Source organism: Rutilus rutilus, assembly GCF_951802725.1.
Source record: "Rutilus rutilus genome assembly, chromosome: 11".
Lineage (NCBI taxonomy): Eukaryota > Metazoa > Chordata > Actinopteri > Cypriniformes > Leuciscidae > Rutilus > Rutilus rutilus.
The window spans coordinates 28,652,094-28,670,819 of NC_140216.1; the positions used below are offsets into that span (position 1 = coordinate 28,652,094).

Below are 18,726 nucleotides of genomic sequence, written 5' to 3' on the forward strand. Positions count from 1 at the left end.
AGGACACAATCTGAAATGATCTTGTTCTGTGTTTTGAAGTCTCGAGACCACCTCTACTGGACAGAATTGTTTCACATGCCCAGGTTAGTTAAAATAAGTGTTACGTACAGTATATGGCAAAAAAATTATTTGATCATTTCTGAGGACAAGCTATAGTCTCAGCACATTCAGAGAAAGCTGTTTACATAATAGTGCGCATAGAGAAACAGGAAGTGCCCTGAGTGACCTGTAACAACTGATTTAAAGCTATTTTTATCTACTTTTAAACAAAGCATTCAGACCATAGGTTTATCAGATCTCAAAGTGTGATGTATGTAAGATGTATTCCTTACACTGAAAGCATTTCGAGAACATCCAAGAGAAGAGCATCTTATGGGCTATATTGAGGTAATCTCAGGTCCTCTTCCATCAGGGACATGTATGGTGACTTCTCTGCGGTTTGCCTCAAGCGTCTGTTTAAGACATGGAGAGGAAGTCACTATTTCGGAGAGTTTACACAGATGGAGCCCACTCTTCAGTCAACACTCACATAAAAATTGAGCTAAAGACTTGTTTTTTCTTTTCATTTCAGTGTACACAGATGCTTATGGCGACATAGAGGTGCCACAGTTTGTTATGAACAAGCAAACGTATACAGGGTGTTAGGCTCAGTCATAAAATACTATGGATGACTATTATTTTCATGTAAAGACACCTTAAATCATAACAGATCTTGATTATCATTCAAATCAGACCACATTTGTAACAGGATAGTTGTTTACAAGCCGGTTTAGATCTCATTACAGCAATCAGACAGATCTTTTACTGTACTGTTCAAGTCAGTGTGACATTAAATTAATGTTAGACTTTGCCTTTCTGTTGCTTAAGGGAGCATCTTTTGGTTTACTGAACTTTTGTCTGTGGTTTTATAGCATAATGCTGGGAAACTCACATAAGAGGTGACTCATAAACCAGGCATACACGTCCGCTAGTCACTGTCTGTTTACTTCTGACAGCTCTTTACAATCGTTAACTGTAAATGTCACATGCATCTGTGATCTAAGGCCAGTGGCATGCAAGAGATTGTGCCATTAATTTCTTTTACTTTGTCAAGACAGCAACAATTATGGCCCCCAGCACCTTTAGATTATGCATTCAGAGGACTATTCAATGGCAACAGGCTTAAGTCAAAGCCACTATGATGAATGATCATGCTAACCTGGTTTTGCATCTCTCTCAGCATGTTCAGGGAAACAGCTTCCTAATCGTTATCTTGTCCCCAGCCTCCAACTGAGAGAGTAATTTTGGACATGGAAGGTTAGATGTCCTCCCATATGCTCCTTTATTGAGCTGTCAGTGAGGTTTGACTTACAGTTTTGTCACAGTGTCGAATACATCCAAACTCAGCTTAACAAAAAAACACACGTCACACTTAACATTACTGTTACAATTGGTAATTTCCACATTGTTAATTTTTTGCTATTATAACCAATCTTATACTAGCCAATGATCTATTTTTTTTCTCCGTCTGGATCTATAAAATTAACAAATTTCATACATACACCCAATCAAATGACCTGAATACACCTCTATAACAATATGTTTTCAATTTCCTGAATTCAATTTTATTTTTATATTTTTGTTTATATATTAAAGTTAAAAAGGGTGTAGTGTGGGCAGTGTCCTTGGCAGATTTGAACTTTGGCATACAGAGTTTAAAATTATTTATAAAAAATGTATTATAAAAAAAAAAGGTTTTGTTTCAAAGTATTATTTTTTAAAACACTTCTCTCTGCCGAATCAGAAACAGTGTATTGTAACCAACATGAAGGAAGCCATTTTGTTGTCATGTGACAAGAAATGAACAAACCAGTAAACTTTATCACAGACCCTGTAGACTCTTATAACTGTTTCAAGGTCAGTAAGTTTTTAAATATATTCTTTTTTTTAATGATTACATATGATGACAATCATATTTTTTTTTTACCTTGACAATATGTTTGAAAACCTTTTAAAACCAAATTCTGATGTGTATACATATTTGTGAATATTTTATTCCATTACTTTTTACATGATGTTTAACCACAATTAAATAAAAAAAAGTTGAACATGGTAATCAAATATAATAATACTAATAATATAATAAAAAAGAAATAAAAAAGTACATTTCTATCAACTTGCCAAATTGTATTTGTAATTAGATTTTTAAAAGATTTCTCAGTTTCATAATCTCTCATATTCTCATATTTCTTATTGACCTTAATATGTGTTGCAAAGACACATGTAAAATGGCTATGAACTTCAGTCTTAACGCTGAGAAGTCATATGCAGTGTTTTACTTTTCTAATATATTCCCCATCAGGACCATCAGGCAACTACCTCACATTGATCTGCCGACTAATGCACAGATATTATATTTGTATAAAATACGCCCTGTAATCTCAATAGTATATTTCTAAATCCACAGACTCTAACATTAGTTTTACCCTTGGATTAGATTTCACATCCCATGTCAGAAGATACTTCCTGTGAAGCGTTCAGAGAATCTGAGCTGATCGAGATTAAACTCATTCGTTACATGCTTTTCCTCTATAGCATGCCAATAAATGCTAATAGCAGGGTCTGTTCTTTTTCAGGTCATAAATGTAAGAGAATTACTTTGCGCCTGAAGTCTTCCCTCTGCCATCTCAGACTGCACACACTCGCAGCCAGTAATTAACTACTGTTTTTACTGGCTTTACTCTTGTTTTTGCTCGTTATTCCCTCGAGAACATAGAATACATAATATCCTGTTTGTGCCTAAAATTTGCTGTCTTTCATAAAAATAGTCGGTTGTCATGGCGACTAGGGTTAACAGAACTGAAACATCTTCTTTGCACGGTTGTTTACAAAGCAAAAACTTTGTGTACGTATTCAGCGAAGCGCTTTTGCAGAAGTGTTTGTAAATGACCGTAAGTACGGGGGTGAAATCCCTACATGTGGTTGCATATCAAGGCACACAAAGCAGCGAGAGTACTGATTTCCATGCTGCTTTGTTGAGGATATAGAGAAAAAGTACAACAGTATTTTTTTGGACAGTCGGATACCAGACTGTACCACGGTATCGCCAAGGGACCCGTATCTCACGGCTAAAAACGTTTATTTCGCCTTAGATGTATCAGGTCCAACTGGCCCCACAATAGACCCTGACTCACCCCTCATACATTGAGATTCAGTTTCTTTTCCCAGCTCAAGTCTCTCCCGCTCGTGTCAATCACAGGCTTTATTGGTGGAAGCGGACCTGACACCCCGGACCTCATGTGAAACCATGGTCGACAGGAGGCAATAAGCCGGAGAATAGCAGCCATCACAAAGTAGTCCTCCATTTAGCAAGTGCTTTTTTTTTTGCTCTCTTTGCTCCAGTCCTGCATTAAAGATAGAGAAGAGAAATCAATAGAGGTTCACAGCATTAGATAAAAGTCGCGGACTTGAGAAGCAGCCGCGTTAGATGTGGTAAATTAAACCAATCAGAAATTTCCAGAGGCCCTCGGCACACAGAACAGTGCTATCTCACATCTGTCCATCTCACTGCCCCGTCTCTGCTTTGTTTGTTCTTCATGTAGTTTCACCCTGACACTTCATTTGTTGATCTATCTGAGATGATGTGCTTTATACTCAGAGTCAAACCCTCTTCATCGTGTTTAGAGTAGGGAAAGATGTTTTTTAGCAGTGGGATATGTTCTTGGTTAAAAAGCTACATTCGGGGCTTAAAGGAACATAGAAATAGCATGGACCATGAACAGATTCTAAACATGATTTCGTTTTAATGGACAGAAAATGATAAATCTCAACAAACACACAGACTTGGACAAATTTCTTCCTTTTTCCAGCAGAGCACAACTCTTGAATTCCACGCTGGAACAGAAACAGCAGTTTTCTGCACCAACTTTTATTTTATTAAAAGCTAAGATGTTCATCATACAAATGTTTGTGAAGATAGAATCTGAGATTACCAGGTGAGACGGTGATGTAGATGTAAAAAAAAAATCTATATCTGTGACGATTCATTTAAATCAGGCTTGTCTCATTCTTGTGAAAGCAGATGGGGAATGTGAAGAAAAACAGCACGAAAAAGAAAACGAAAACACAATTAACAACAGCACAGGCAAAAAATTCCCTGTGGGAAACAAACATTAAGGGTTTCATATGCAGAATTTTCAATATTTTGTCCTTCTAGGCGCTCGTCTTCATCTGATCATTTTGTTTCATTTCGAAAAGCCCATTCCTAATCCTACATGGCACGGATAACAGAAAAGCCAGGATAACAGCAGCCGTTTTAAAGACTTCCCTTGGGGGTGGATTTTGACAATTCCCACCACTTTGTAATTTTATTGATAATGAAGAGGATGGCGAGGAAGGGACTTTTGATTTTTGCCAGAAAAGCTAGTTAAGGACAATCAATAGTACATCATTGGGAGAGTTTTGTGATAAAAGCCCTCGGTTACCCTGGCAATCCATCACTTGGCCATACAGATAGGTCAAACGAAATTATATTGCGCTTATCTCTCTACACCAGAAGAGTAACAGAGACGCCGATCAATAGGCTTATATATTGTTCTACTTGTGTTGTAATGGAAATGATGTATCGCTGATTTAGAGCCCTTTGGCCGCTATACACCAGCGATACTGGTCAGATGTGAATGCTGTCTGATCCCATGAGAGCAGCTCAATATCATGATAGACACATAACTGAAGTTTTCCTGTGTTAAATTTATAAGGTGCTACATCACAGATCAGAAAATAAGTGCTATATCCTTTTTTTGTTGTTCCTTTTAAATTCAGTAGGCTATCATAACAGATGTGAAGTTATGCGAAAGGTTAACAGGAAAAAGAGCAGGTTGAATAGGGGTCCATTATTCTGTGATATCCTAGTGGTCGCCTAATGCAATAAGCTTACAGAGAACAGCCCTTCTGCATTTCTCCAGGACTTCTGCTGGGTTTTACAAGCACATTTTCAGCTCAATATCAGCGAACACTCGTTTCAGCGCAGCTCCTACATCAAGACATCCACCTTATGGGACTCTGGAATCTGCAAGAAAGCGCATAGTTTTGAATTGGATGAACTATTTGGAGGATGCGTCCTCGGTATGAGTGAGAAGCAGACGGAGAACAGAGAACAGAACGAACAGTGTTTGTTGTCAATAGCCTACTTAATAAACAGTCTGCGAATCATTCGATAACAGTCTGCGAATCATTCGATAACGTTCTCGACGTCCCCTCAGTAGGCTAACTTTCTGGATTTTCCGCGCGCGTGGTTCGTCTCGCGCAACCGAATTCTTAATTTTTTTTCCTAATACAAAAACTTAAAAAAAAGAAACGTGGAAAGTAAAAAAAAAAAAAAACAGTGTTTCTGTGTGGTATGTAAATGTATAGGAAGCCATAAACGCTGGCAGTTACTTTTGTTTTGCGACGTACCGTCCCATACAGATTCTAACGGAAAGCGCTGGAGCAGCATACTGTTGCTATGGTGACCTCCTCAGGCGAACGAGACGTTAGCGATTGTCTAGTGCACTCTAATCTAACTTTTGTGGTTAATGAAACATTGTTTGAAAGAATATATACATTTAAAAACCCTCAACATTTTGTTTTGATGTTGACTCTGGGGGTTTAAGCTTTAATTACACTCCCAGAACCCCTCAAATAAAAACCAACCAAAAGCAATTATTATAATATATTCGCCTGTCAGAACAAACTTATCTTGCATATAAAAAATTAAACAACTTATTTAAGAGAGGAATATGCTTAAACTAGAATCAATACACTCTGAAAGAGTCTGAGAGGTGCTTGACTGTTATTCATACTGTCATTTATTTGAAAAGAAGGCGTGTGAGCGTGACAAGACTGGTTTTCCGTACTTACGGTGATGTTTAACAAACTACGGATGGACTTTACGCCATGTGAAGTGCCACCAGAGCTGTAGACGCACTTGTTTGCGTCCAGTTTGTGGTCCTACGTGAACAGAGAGCAAAAGGGGGAAAAGTGAGGAAGTGAAACGGGCTAATTACTCAGTCCATCCCTCATTTCCATATCCAGAGAGAGTGTCTACTGGCGCGCGGCCAATCCCTCATGCAGCGCAACGTAATACATGACCCTCTATCATTATAACGCCGACATGCGCAATCTGCACAACGGTAACAACATCTAATATCTCTTATTCACTGACCCCGGGACTGTACGGGACTGCCAGCGTCCGATGTTTCTGCAGATCGGAGCGCCGACGCGAAGCGCAGAGACATGTCCCGAAGAAAGCAAGCGAAACCTCAGCATCTCAGGTCGGACGAAGAAGGAACACAGTCGGACAAAAGTCCGGATAACGGTATGTGAATTGAAATACGAATCTTTTATTCGGCTCTTTAGATACAAACAAGTTTCTTTTGTCAGAATTTCGCGATGTTAGGCTATATTGTTAATTTTGAGTAGTGCTGAAGACACGATAGCCTATAGAACATAGGCTATTACATAGAATGAACAATTTGAGAGAATCGGGGAATATAAAAAAGAACTTGATTTAGCAAGCATGTAAGTTTAAACGATGCTGTGTTCAGTTCAAGTAGACTATACGGAACTCAAGACAAAGTTTTACACCCTTAAAAATAACGTTCTTCGATGGTTGCTACGTTCAACAAAGAGTCTTTTTAATATAAAAAGTTAGGTTTGTTCTTTAAAACACCGGTGCGTTCTCTAAAGAACCAGAGAATAAAAAGTTACTTGTGGTTGTCTTATGACATGATTGTAAAATTCTATTCGAACCTTTATTTTTAATAGTGTTTCATAAATCACAAGTTAAGTGTGTTTATATAGTAGCCTACATGAAACCTACAAATATGTGCTTTCGGAAATTTCGTGTCAAACGTTGATTATGTGTCATTTGACAAAAATGCCGAACACTTTTTTTTCCCCCTCACTAAATAATGCAGTCGTAATTTCGAGTCTTTCCAGTCTTCTAGCTGTTTACTAACAATTTCTGTTAAATTCATTAGAAATAATTCAACATTTATGGACATAAAATGCTCTCATTATTTTTTATTCAATTTGCTTAAACTGGTCACGTATCTTATAGGCCCTATATTTATTTATTTTTGCATTTCGTGTAGACTTTCAAAAATAGTTTGATTTAATATGATTTAAAATGAATTATTAATTATAATCAGTAACGGCAGATTAGAGTTGTGCATCTAGGCTATTTGTGCTTTTGATAAAGCACCAAAATAAAAGATCTGCAAACCAAACAAAAGTGTCCCATTGCAAGACCCAAACAAAACCTTCAACATTCGTCTGTTTGCGTGAGAATAATTCCTTTTGTCATGGTAATGAAGTTACTTATGAAAAAGCCTCACACTTGGTCTGGTTTCGAAGTTGTGTCTTTATTTAAATCGCGTTAAAGTATTTACTGCAACACAAAGATCGAACTAACAGAACTGAATCAGGGTATGGGTTGAAATCAGACAGTGAAAGACGTTTATTGTTCTTCAGATCAGTTTTAATCAGACGAATCCATTATAATCAGGCCTAATCTGTTAGAAGAGTAAAGAATTTGAAGTGAAAACCTGATGCAACAATATTGATGTAGAAATAATTAGCATAATGTTTAAATCTTGATTCTTGATCATTTAGCCTACACATATAGCCTATATTTAAACTGTGGGTTAGTTTTCTTTATTATTATTTGTTTAACAAGTTAATAAAAAAATGTCTCCTTTAGTCAATAAGCAGATAATTGCACATGGGAGTTTTTTTAAACTTTGAACACATTTTTTTTTTTTTCAGAACATAAAACATCTGTTGTGTGTATTCTGAAATTTACTAAAATGAATGTACAGTAAGTGCAGAAATTTCAGAGCAAGCTCAAACACACATGGGCATTTCAATACATATTATTATCATTCAAAAAATATTATTAACAAACTTAAGTAACTTATGGCCAAACTTTCACCATCTGCAATTAGTTACAAGACTAATTGGCATACATACATTTCTTCATTTCTACTTAAATTAATATTAAATTATGTTATATTCTAAATTAATTTAAAAATAAAAATAAATAAATCATGATGATTTGACTTCAGAGTGTTATCCATGTATGCAATAGGTACTTTTCTCTCATTTTGTCGACGCCAACACAATTGACTTTCGTGTTTGCCCTTGTACGTCTTTCAGTTCGCCATTCATCAGGCCTCTACAGTAACAATTGTCTAATAGCATTTAGCTTTCTTCTTTTGGGGCCTGAGAAATTTATTTTAAAACTCTTATGTTCTAACCTTTGTCTGTCTCATGTCGAAATGATCCAGCTAGCTACAAAACCACGGTTACCAACTGAGCACCCTAGGAATCTCCCAAGTTTTTTTCATCTTTGTAAAGGCTGATGTAGTAGGGCCCCACAAATGCCTTTTTTCTGATTGCTTTTTTTTATTTTTATTTTTTTATATATCTCATGATCACAGTTTTGTCCGTCTTTTCACTGGGGTTTCGCCATAGTATATATTTTTTCTTTGTAAATCTATTTGGACTATTCAGTGAATGCTAATATATGTGAACTAATGTATGAACATTTTAAGATGATTTGTGGCATGGCCTTAAGTTAATTGGTCGCCTCACTAGATCAGTTTCAGTTAGCTCTCACCTTTCGGTGTTAAGAGTTTTTCAGACCACCCACACAGTTACTGGAATTAGACAAGCAAATGACCCACATTGTAACTCCTCTGAGGAAGGCTCACAAAAACTGAGAAGATACGCAAACAACACCATACCACAAAATTATTTGAGATATTCTGTCATCCTCTCTTCACTCATTTCATTTCTCGCTGTCACTTTTCCAGAAATTTTTATTTTCTTAAACGCTGATGTCATAAACAGTCATTGTGGCTATATCAAGGCGATAACGATGGGAAATCATACAGCGAATACACCTATACAATCTTCCATGGCATCTTTTATAAATAAAAAAACTATATATATATATAAAAAAAAAAAAAACACACACACACACACAACAAAAACAGTCTGAAAATAAAGATTTCTGTTTAGACTCACACACTTTGCCATCCCACTAAACTTTTATGTGTAAAACTATTTCTGTTTATATTTTCCTTTGAATATTTCTGCATAAATTACTCAAAAACAACCCCTTAAATGCTCACCAGTGAACCAATGACCTAAAACAGTTTAAGATCTTATCTGAACTTGATGTAACCTAGGTATTTTATGTGCTGTCTTAATACAAAAAATATCATCAAATGCTGCTGATTTAATTTAAAAACAAATATAATATTTTTGGCTCCCATGATCATTACACTTTGATTTTTTAACAACTTTTTTTAAGTTGTATATTCTTGCTCATTGATATAATTTAAGTATTGATACTTTACACTTAATAATATTCTTGTCGTTATATATTTTACAGATTCCATGAGAAAATGGCGCTTAACAGATTTATTAAGATAGCACTGCAGGCTTCTAGTGAAAGGACAGATTTTTTTGTTACAGTTTTTTTTTTTTCTTTTTTTTTTTTAAATGACCAAATATGCCATGATTTAAAACAGTTTGAAGTTAATTGTCCATGTTCACACTTTTAAAGCTGAAACCATTTTTCAAGGTTGTACATCTTTAGCAGTGAGAGATAAATGTTTCACTCAACAATGTCAAGTGGAGGAATTAGTTCTTCAAATTCATCAGGAAATAAGAGTGTTTGATAGCAATGGAGAGTTCAGATTAGTCAATCAAAGACTCAATTTGCCCTCAACTGACAGTGCAGCTGTGAATTGTATAAAAACATTGGAAATCAATATCCCCTATAGAATTTCATTAAGCTCCCGTATATTCAATAGATAGGTCGCATAATTTGATGGATTGTGCAAAGAAAATTATCGTCTGAGTCTTTAGAGCATGAGCACAAAGAGGCTGGCTTTCAGTAATTGGTAAAGTGGTACAATTGATTTAGTTTATCTATATTGTTCACTCCTCCAAGAATAGCTGTGAAAAATCTATCATCTCAGAAATTTCTATTCACACGCTTTCTCTCTATGTCTTTATCTCCCAGCACTTCGCTTGAGGGGAGGCGATGAGGAGGACAGCGGCACAGAGAGCCGCAGCGGGGGTGAAGAGACACACGTGTGTGAGAGGTGCTGTGCTGAATTCTTCAAGTGGTCCGAAATGCTGGAGCACCAACAGAAGTGCACGGAAGACCCCCCTGTGCTGATAGTAAAAGAGAATGAAGAGAAGGCCATTTGCCGGGAATCACCGACAGAGTCCCTTTTGAGTGCCCACAGTGACTCAGCAGAAATGGAGGCCAGCGAGCTCAACTCCGAGCTGGCTGAGAAAGTCGACGAGATGCCTGAGGAAACCCATATCATCGACCTGGATGAACAAATGGATATAAGTTTGCCTGAGCATAAAACATCAAACCTCAGCCCTCTACAACTTGACAATGAAAACCCCACCTCTTCTCCTGCACCACCTACAACCAATCATTATGACATGCCCAGCACCAATGTGACCCTGGAGATTCTTCACAGCACCCGAGTGGCCGTTGCTCAGTTTTCCCAGAGCATTCACTGTGCAGGGTCCGCAGGCAAGCTGAACTCAGCTGCGATACCCATGATTCTGGAGCAGTTGATGGCGCTGCAGCAGCAGCAGGTTCAGCAATTGCAGCTCATTGAGCAGATCCGCAGCCAGGTCGCTGTAATGAATAGGCAGCCTACGCAAGCCGCCCTTAATCCTGCCTCAAAAAGCCTGCCCTCTGACTCGAACACTTACAATTTCCAGGGCATCGCTCCACCCCCTGTACTTCCATTATCTGGGGTCATGCCCTCTGCAGTGAATGGGCATGCCTCTGTATCCCAGGCGTCTATGCTTTCGAGACCACCGTTGCTGTCTTCCCAGCCAAGCAGTGGACAAATCGTCTCTAGAGCATTAGAGAGTGCCACTGCTTCCTTAACAAGCTCCAGCCCTCATCTCTTCAGCTACAGCGGGGCTTCCCCGCTCTTACCCACTTGTAGTGGATCGCTCTCTAACGTTAGTAACACCCAGTCCGTAAGCACTCCCAGTCCACTATCAGCTTGCCAGAGTAGCCTCCTTAGCCCTTCTGCCAACCTACCATTACTACCTCAAAGCCCTCCCAACGGAGTCATATTTCCCAATCCACTGGCCAGCATTGCAGCCACTGCCAGTGCATTAGACCCACTTGCTGCTATGATGAAGCACCGTAAGGGTAAACTGCCCGGCGTCTCTATTTTTGACAACAAGCCCAATTCTGAGGACCCATTCTTTAAGCACAAGTGTAGGTTCTGCGCTAAAGTGTTTGGCAGCGACAGCGCCTTGCAGATCCATTTGCGCTCACACACAGGTGAGAGGCCCTTCAAATGCAACATTTGTGGCAACCGTTTCTCAACAAAGGGAAACCTCAAAGTCCACTTCCAAAGGCACAAGGAGAAGTACCCTCATGTCCAGATGAACCCATACCCAGTCCCAGAGTATCTTGACAATATCCCTACCAGTTCTGGGATTCCATATGGGATGTCTTTTCCTCCAGAGAAGGCAGGACCTACTTGGTTAGACAGCAAACCTGTTCTTCCAACTGTGCCATCCTCAATGGGTCTGCAGTTGCCGCCCACAGTACCAATTATTGAAAGCTTAAGTGATTCATTTACAAGCACACCCTCTGAAAGATCTCCACATAGGCCATCACCAGCCAGAGGTGAACTTACCCCATCGTCACCCAATCCCACCGGCACTGAGACAGATATGTCTACCATTGCGGCCTCCCCTAAATCAATCAGAGAAGAAGAGATCACACACAGCTTCAATACAGAGGAAGTGCACTTGCCATCAAACAGTATGACTAGAAACGGTAACAACCCCAACAGCCTGCTTTCACAATCCATGTCAACAGAAACACTTGTTAAGGGGAATGTAACAGAGTCCACTGATGTTCCTTCAGCTGTTAATAAGTCACCCTCTCCTCCACTCATCTCGGATCAGTTCAGGGCCAAGTTCCCATTTGGTGGTCTCCAAGACTCTATGCAAACATCTGAGACATCGAAGCTCCAACAGCTTGTGGAAAACATTGACAAGAAGATGATGGATCCCAATCAGTGTGTAATCTGCCACCGCGTGCTTAGCTGTCAGAGCGCGCTGAAGATGCACTACCGCATCCATACAGGGGAGAGGCCATTTAAATGCAAGGTTTGTGGACGAGCATTCACCACAAAGGGTAACTTGAAGACTCACTTTGGTGTCCACCGTGCAAAGCCCCCTTTTCGGATTCAACATTCATGCCCGATCTGTCAGAAAAAATTCACAAATGCTGTTGTGTTACAGCAGCACATACGCATGCACATGGGTGGGCAGATTCCAAACACTCCTTTGGCAGAAACCATCTACGAGAAAGACACAGATATGGAGAGTTTCGACAGCATGAGCACTTATGATGACGACTGTCTTGATGATATTTCATTTGAAGAAGAAGCGGATGTTGTGGAGAACAGTGAAAACACCCTGAGCTCTTTTTCAGACAGTCCACCACCTATCTCATCTCTGTCAACCAGTGTATCAGAATCTCAAAATGTAAGGAGTGACTCATCCATCATGCTCAGCCAATCAAATGGAAAAAAGATGGTCAAGTACGGACCTATGGATAATGATCTTCATGCTCTGGGCTTGATCACCACTGGTGAGATGGAGAACCATAGCATGGGAACTAGATTAATGCCACATTCATCTAGTTCTATTCACATTCCACCCTATCTCAACAGTCAACCTGAAGGCCAACATGAGCACCCAGTCTCTCTGAACCTCTCCTCTAAAATCCCTGAGGAAACAGCTATAGTAAAATCTGAAACAACAGATTGTCCTGCAGCAAACGCAGTCAACGGGGTGACTCTTAATCAAACAGGAATACAGCCTATCCAGTCTACAGTAAAGAAAGAAAACCCTTTCAACGTGCAATGTTTCAGCAAGGAACATGGTAAGCTTAAACTGCTGATAACCATAAAACACCCTTAAAAATATATTTGTTCAATGAGTTTAATTAAACTGAGGAAATCTTTTCTACACAATTATTTTAGGTTAGCACAACAAGACAAGAATAACTGAAATAAGCACAAATGTCAGGGCATGTCATAACACAGAAAATACCTTAGACCCCAGAGGGTTAAAACAAATAATGTTTTGTTGAACAAACCTAAATTTAAGTTCTTGTGTTAGATAAATTCTAGCTAGCATTAGTGCATGTTAGCATACTAAATATATATGTATTATTATATGGAATGCATGGAATGATCAAATAAGAAAAGATTGGTCTCAGTACTGTCAGTACTGACTGAAACAACACATACCATAGTCATCATGTAGCCCACAAGCTAAGCACAAGCTATACTCTTCAGCACATAAGTAACCACACAGAAACTATAACATAACATTAAACACTAATAGGTATTTCCCTTTACTCATAAACATCAAATAACTCTTAGAAACCATTTACTCCCCTAATGCAGTCTATGTAAAGCATGTTGGGAATTAGAAGTCCACTGTCCAGTTAATAATGTCAACAAAAATGATTTATGCAGTCTCAACACAAAGGGTTAAGTTAACGTCTGTTTTACAAATGTAAGTGATTTGAACGGAATGAAATTAAGTTGTGGCAAAATGTTCAAGAATTGTTTAACTTGGGCTTATTTTTAAGTAAACTGAACAATCAGCAAACAATTTTTTTTTCTTTAGTGTCTAAATGTAATTACTTAAATGGTGAAGTAAATGTTTTTTTTTCAAAAAATCCTACCTTAGCTAAATATGCATAGACAACTGTAAGTAAGCCGTATTCAATTCACCTGAAATGTGTAAACACTGTGGTGCTACACATTGCCCAGCACCGCAATATAGCTCAGTTAATGGTTTGAGTTTGGGGCTGGACTGGTCTGTTTGTTTAAGTAATGGAGGACAGGGGAGTGTTTGTAGAAAATTAAAAAAATATATATTAATATATTTAAATGATATTATATTTTTGCAATTCTGTTTGGCTTTGCAAAGCCAGAAATGACACATTTCCCCTTAAACACTTAATGCATAGTTTTGCAGTATTTGTTTATTTGATTTCAGTGTTAATTTTATTCTTATTTTTTATTTTTATTCTCAGAAAATGCTCAAAGGTTTACTGATCAGGATACAAAAAATTCGCCGACTGCAGTGAAACTGGAGAGTGCTTGCAGTAGACCATACATGCTAAAAGAAGGGCCTTTCCCTGCATTTGGCCTGCAGTCTCCCACCTCACGCTCTGAGGTGATGATACCGGGCGTCACCACACTCACTGGACCACCCCCTCCCCGACGGACCCCTAAGCAACACAACTGCAGTGCATGTGGGAAGAACTTCTCTTCTGCCAGCGCCTTGCAGATCCACGAGCGCACACACACAGGCGAAAAACCTTTCGGCTGCTCTGTCTGCGGTCGAGCGTTCACAACCAAGGGTAATCTCAAGGTATGTGATCATTATTGATTATGTTATTTCAGATGTTCACTTATTCACAAGTATAATAATTAATACTTAATGAAAACATAGTGAACAGTTTATATGAAACAGATGCACTTTTCAAATCAGTTTTTATTTTATAATTTTCATGTAATGCTTACCAGTGTTGGAGTTGTGCGTTGCTCCCAACATGTCAAAAGCTGTTGTGCACGTTTCCTTTCAGTCCTCCACCATTCTGTCAATTAAAGGCAAAAATAAATAAATAATAATAAAAAAAACAACAACAATGCAAATACACATGGCGGTCATTTTTTTTTATCATTCTTTACAGATTAATACACACATCTACCACAAAGTGCGTACAAATATTTGTCATTGATTTCTCTTTCATTTCTGTTTGTCAACAGGTGCACATGGGCACCCATATGTGGAATAACACTCCTGCCCGTAGAGGTAGACGACTGTCTGTGGAAAACCCAATTGCCCTTCTGGGCGGTGACGCCCTGAAATTCAGCGAAGCGTTTCAGAAGGATTTAGCAGCGCGGGCCATGAATGTGGACCAAAACTTCTGGAGCCGATATGCAGCAGCTATTACTAATGGCTTAGCAATGAGAAACAATGAAATATCCGTCATTCAGAGTGGAGGAGTCCCCCAGCTTCCTGCCATTACTGTGCCCACGGACAAGGCTAGCACTGGAAACAGCCCACCAATCACAGCCATGGAAAAAACAGGCTTAGAAAGGGGTACTGGACAACACTTCTCCATGATGATTGAGGACAAAAAAGACATCGGAATCAATTAAAGTAAAGATGACATATTCTTTCTCCTTGCATAAGGAACATTGAAAATAAACGTGTCTTGATTTTTGAAAATCTGAATAAACTCTTTAGAATGTGCTTGATTCATGTGGGAAAAGATTCTTTATCTTATACTATAATGGCACTTGTTTTTTTTTATTTTATTGTTTAAACTGAGGCCACGGTTAGTTTTTCAATTATGTCCACTGACTGAAACCTTACACTTGATTCAAGGGCATTGCTTTGAGATAAAATGATTATTTTATGTTGTAAATATGTATTTTATTTTATTTTATTTTATTTTATTTTATCCTCTGATTTTGCTGTCAGACATTGCTCAATTCATGGGAAAGGGAACATGTTTGCATATATAATAGAAACTTTTCATTCCCACACTGTGGTCTTAATATAGCTACAGCTGAAAGTATGTAACTTAAATCCCGAGCAAAAGATAAAGAGACATTTCAGAGTTTTTGAAAAGAGATGTATTCTTCTTTGACATCCCACTGCTTTGCTGCTATGCATTAGATGCAAACCGTTTATTTTCATGCAAATTAAGTACACCACCATGAAAGCTAGTGTCATTTTAGCTGCCATCAACAATCAAACGTTTCATCTTATACCAGCCTATGTTATTATGTTATTAATTCTGATTATGTGTTTTATGCTATTTTCTGCCTTATTTACTTTTACATGCAAAATTAATTAGTGGGCCAACATGAGACTATGAAGTATAATATGAGTGCTAATAAAGATCTTGCATTAAAAACACCTTTACACTTCAGTTTAAAGTATAGTTATCAGGCCTTGTGATGCATCCGAACGTGTTGCGGGACTATTATATTTCAAAATTTAGAAGTGTTTTCCTATTAAGAACAAACTAAATAAATGTTTCCAGAAACATTTTTGAACACGGGAAAAGAAGAAAAAAGTGAAACAATATACTTGTCTGTAATGGTAGCTTATGTCTTATTTACTAAGCGTGTCATGTCAGGTCATTTTAGTGTTTTTTTATTTTATTTTATGTTATTTTATTTTGTAGTGCTATTTTCCTTAAATAATATATTGTTTAGTGATGGGAGAAAAACATAAAAAATATGAATGAGCAGTTTTTTTTTCATAAAATAGGTAATGGTGAAAAGGGACGGGGTATTTGATGTGTCCTCTGCATGAAAAAGAGACACTATTTTTGTACTCAGATATGTTATAATGAATAAAAAGTACACCAGGTTTTCTTTTCTGTCTGAACATCAGTATTTTTTCATGGAACAACTGAGGTGGTCTCTCAAACACACTGACTGAACTGGATTTATTTCTAAGATGCAATATTGCTGCCACCCTCAATAAATAAATCTCAAACAAAATATTTTGTTTGTGTCATCTTTTTATTGTGAGAGTATATTTTAGAGTATATGGGAAAAGGCTTCACTCTCTATCTCTTTCTGTCTCTCTGTGTGTGTCTGTGTTGAGACAAACTTTAGGCAGACATTGTTATTAATAGTGTTTAAAAAAAAAATTATATTACTGTTATTTAAATGCATTTTAAATCTTGGTCTCATTTGGGAAGTCAAACCTCAAAAACAGCAAGACAACAATGAATGGTAAGATGCCTAGTGTGAAATAACCAAAGATAGTCAATTAATTCAACCAAGTTAGATATTAAAATACACTTAAATAAAAAATTAAATACCTTCAAAACCATATTTCCAGATTACAGCAGATATTTCCCTCACTTTGTCCCGGACATGACGACATTCATACGTAGCCAAGTAAAGATGGCAGACAGCATCCTTTTGAATCCTGTACGGACGAATTCGAGAAAAACTGCGTATTATAATGCTGGTAGACCTGCCAGGTATGTATACGGTTGGATATTGATCTTAAACACCTCTTTTTTAACACAAGACTGTCAGTTGAGTTGTTATAATAATGTATGTTTTGATATTGGGTTTGTTTATACCACGGTTCCGGGGTTGAGTGCTAACGGGCTAACAGTCTAGCGGCAGTGTAAATTCAGCAGCGCGAGCTGTCAGTGTCAGATTACAGCTGATAGGACACGAGAGGATACACGACTCCCCGAGAGATGCATGTGGTGATTAAGATGTGATATAATCATGTGAGATAATTGTCATTCCGGTTCCTTTTCATAAAACATCTTAGGTACAATATCCATTGAAGCGTACTCTGGCTATGAGCTATTCTGTGGTTGTTAGTACATTACATTTATGGAGCATCTCATATAAATTGAAGCATATGTGATATTTAATGAATGTATTCATCTTCTGAGCCTTAGGTACATTCATTAAACATCACAAGTAATGCCTCTTGTGCATTTGGTACATAAAACACAATTCACGGTACATTCATAGAACATATCATGAACTTTTGGTGACCATCATATGAGGCTTTGTTCCTTCTATAGCATATCGCATACAGCATCTCATTTGCCTTAGGTATATGCATCACATGCCATGGTCTGCTGATGCCGATCTTGTCACGATATCTCTCTGCAAACTTTTGTCCCATGGCTTATGTGAGGCAAAGATACTAATTTAGAAACAAATGTCAGTCTGGTTTTCCTGAACCGCATAAATAGCCTAACAGCGGACAGGATCTGTATTTATGGCATCCAGCTGTTTGTCAAATACTGACAGTCTAAGGACCACTTGTGGCGTTGCTGCTTGAGAGTATGGACCTAAACCAAAGAGATTGCTTAATTTGATTTCATTGTTTGGGGTAATGCTATTGCGCACAATAACTTGAAGAGAAGAGCAGAAGAACTGACCACAGTTAGGAGAGAGAAATTGGACCACCAGCTATGTTTGGCTCCTACTTTGCCTGTTCTGTTGTCTTTCTTGATCTATATGGGTGGTTAAGCAGATTTGATGGTGATCTGATTTCCTTTATCATACAATTGAATAGAAATATCAGTGGTGGGCCTGCAGGCTACAAATCTCTTATATCAGCATCGCTAGACTGTATCGATTCGGTTTACGATTACACCGGTCAGCTAACTTGGTTGTCTTTTTTTATTACACCCATTTGTGCTTGACCACTGTCAAGACAGTTTAACCAAAAATTATTTTTATTGGACATCAAAAGCTTAAATCCACTTAGACACATTTCAGAGTGATGTGCTTTTGTTGACATACCTCAATAATAACTTGCCTACTGTGGCAGGAACCGATTAGCCTTTGTAGAGCTAATATTTGTCATTTCCCATTAGTTCAAAGTCTCTTATAATGGTGAATCTCACGAAACTTGTCAAGAACATGTGTGGACCATATTTCACCCCCAAACTCAAAAGAAATGAGTTTGAATTATTATTAAGTTATAAATTATTATACAGAGTTAGCTACAACTAAGCCATTTGTAGGTCAGTTGTTTGAGCATCCCGACCAGTCCGACTTTCTCATTTACCCTCATGTCGTTTCAAACCCATAAGACTTT

The 18,726-nt window shown here is 38.0% G+C and overlaps 2 protein-coding genes across 3 annotated transcripts in view; both read left to right on the top strand.

The window, feature by feature from the left end:
• The first annotated feature begins 6,141 nt into the window (after nt 1-6,141).
• On the top strand, nt 6,142-16,613 carry sall3b (spalt-like transcription factor 3b). The gene is made up of 4 exons (XM_084423217.1): nt 6,142-6,334; nt 10,055-12,979; nt 14,147-14,487; nt 14,886-16,613. The coding sequence occupies exons 1-4, from the start codon at nt 6,253-6,255 to the stop codon at nt 15,279-15,281; spliced, it is 3,744 nt and encodes a 1,247-aa protein (XP_084279343.1). The 5' UTR covers nt 6,142-6,252; the 3' UTR covers nt 15,282-16,613.
• Nucleotides 16,614-17,029: 416 nt separating this feature from the next.
• The window catches only part of atp9b (ATPase phospholipid transporting 9B), a 56,837-nt gene continuing 55,140 nt past the window's right edge, over nt 17,030-18,726 (top strand). Inside the window, exon 1 of one of the 2 annotated variants that reach the window (XM_084422952.1) lies at nt 17,030-17,131. In XM_084422952.1, the coding sequence (XP_084279078.1) occupies nt 17,052-17,131 (80 nt within the window). In that variant the 5' untranslated portion in view covers nt 17,030-17,051. The remainder of the gene's footprint in view (nt 17,132-18,726) is intronic. The other variant, XM_084422951.1, reaches the window with a different exon arrangement.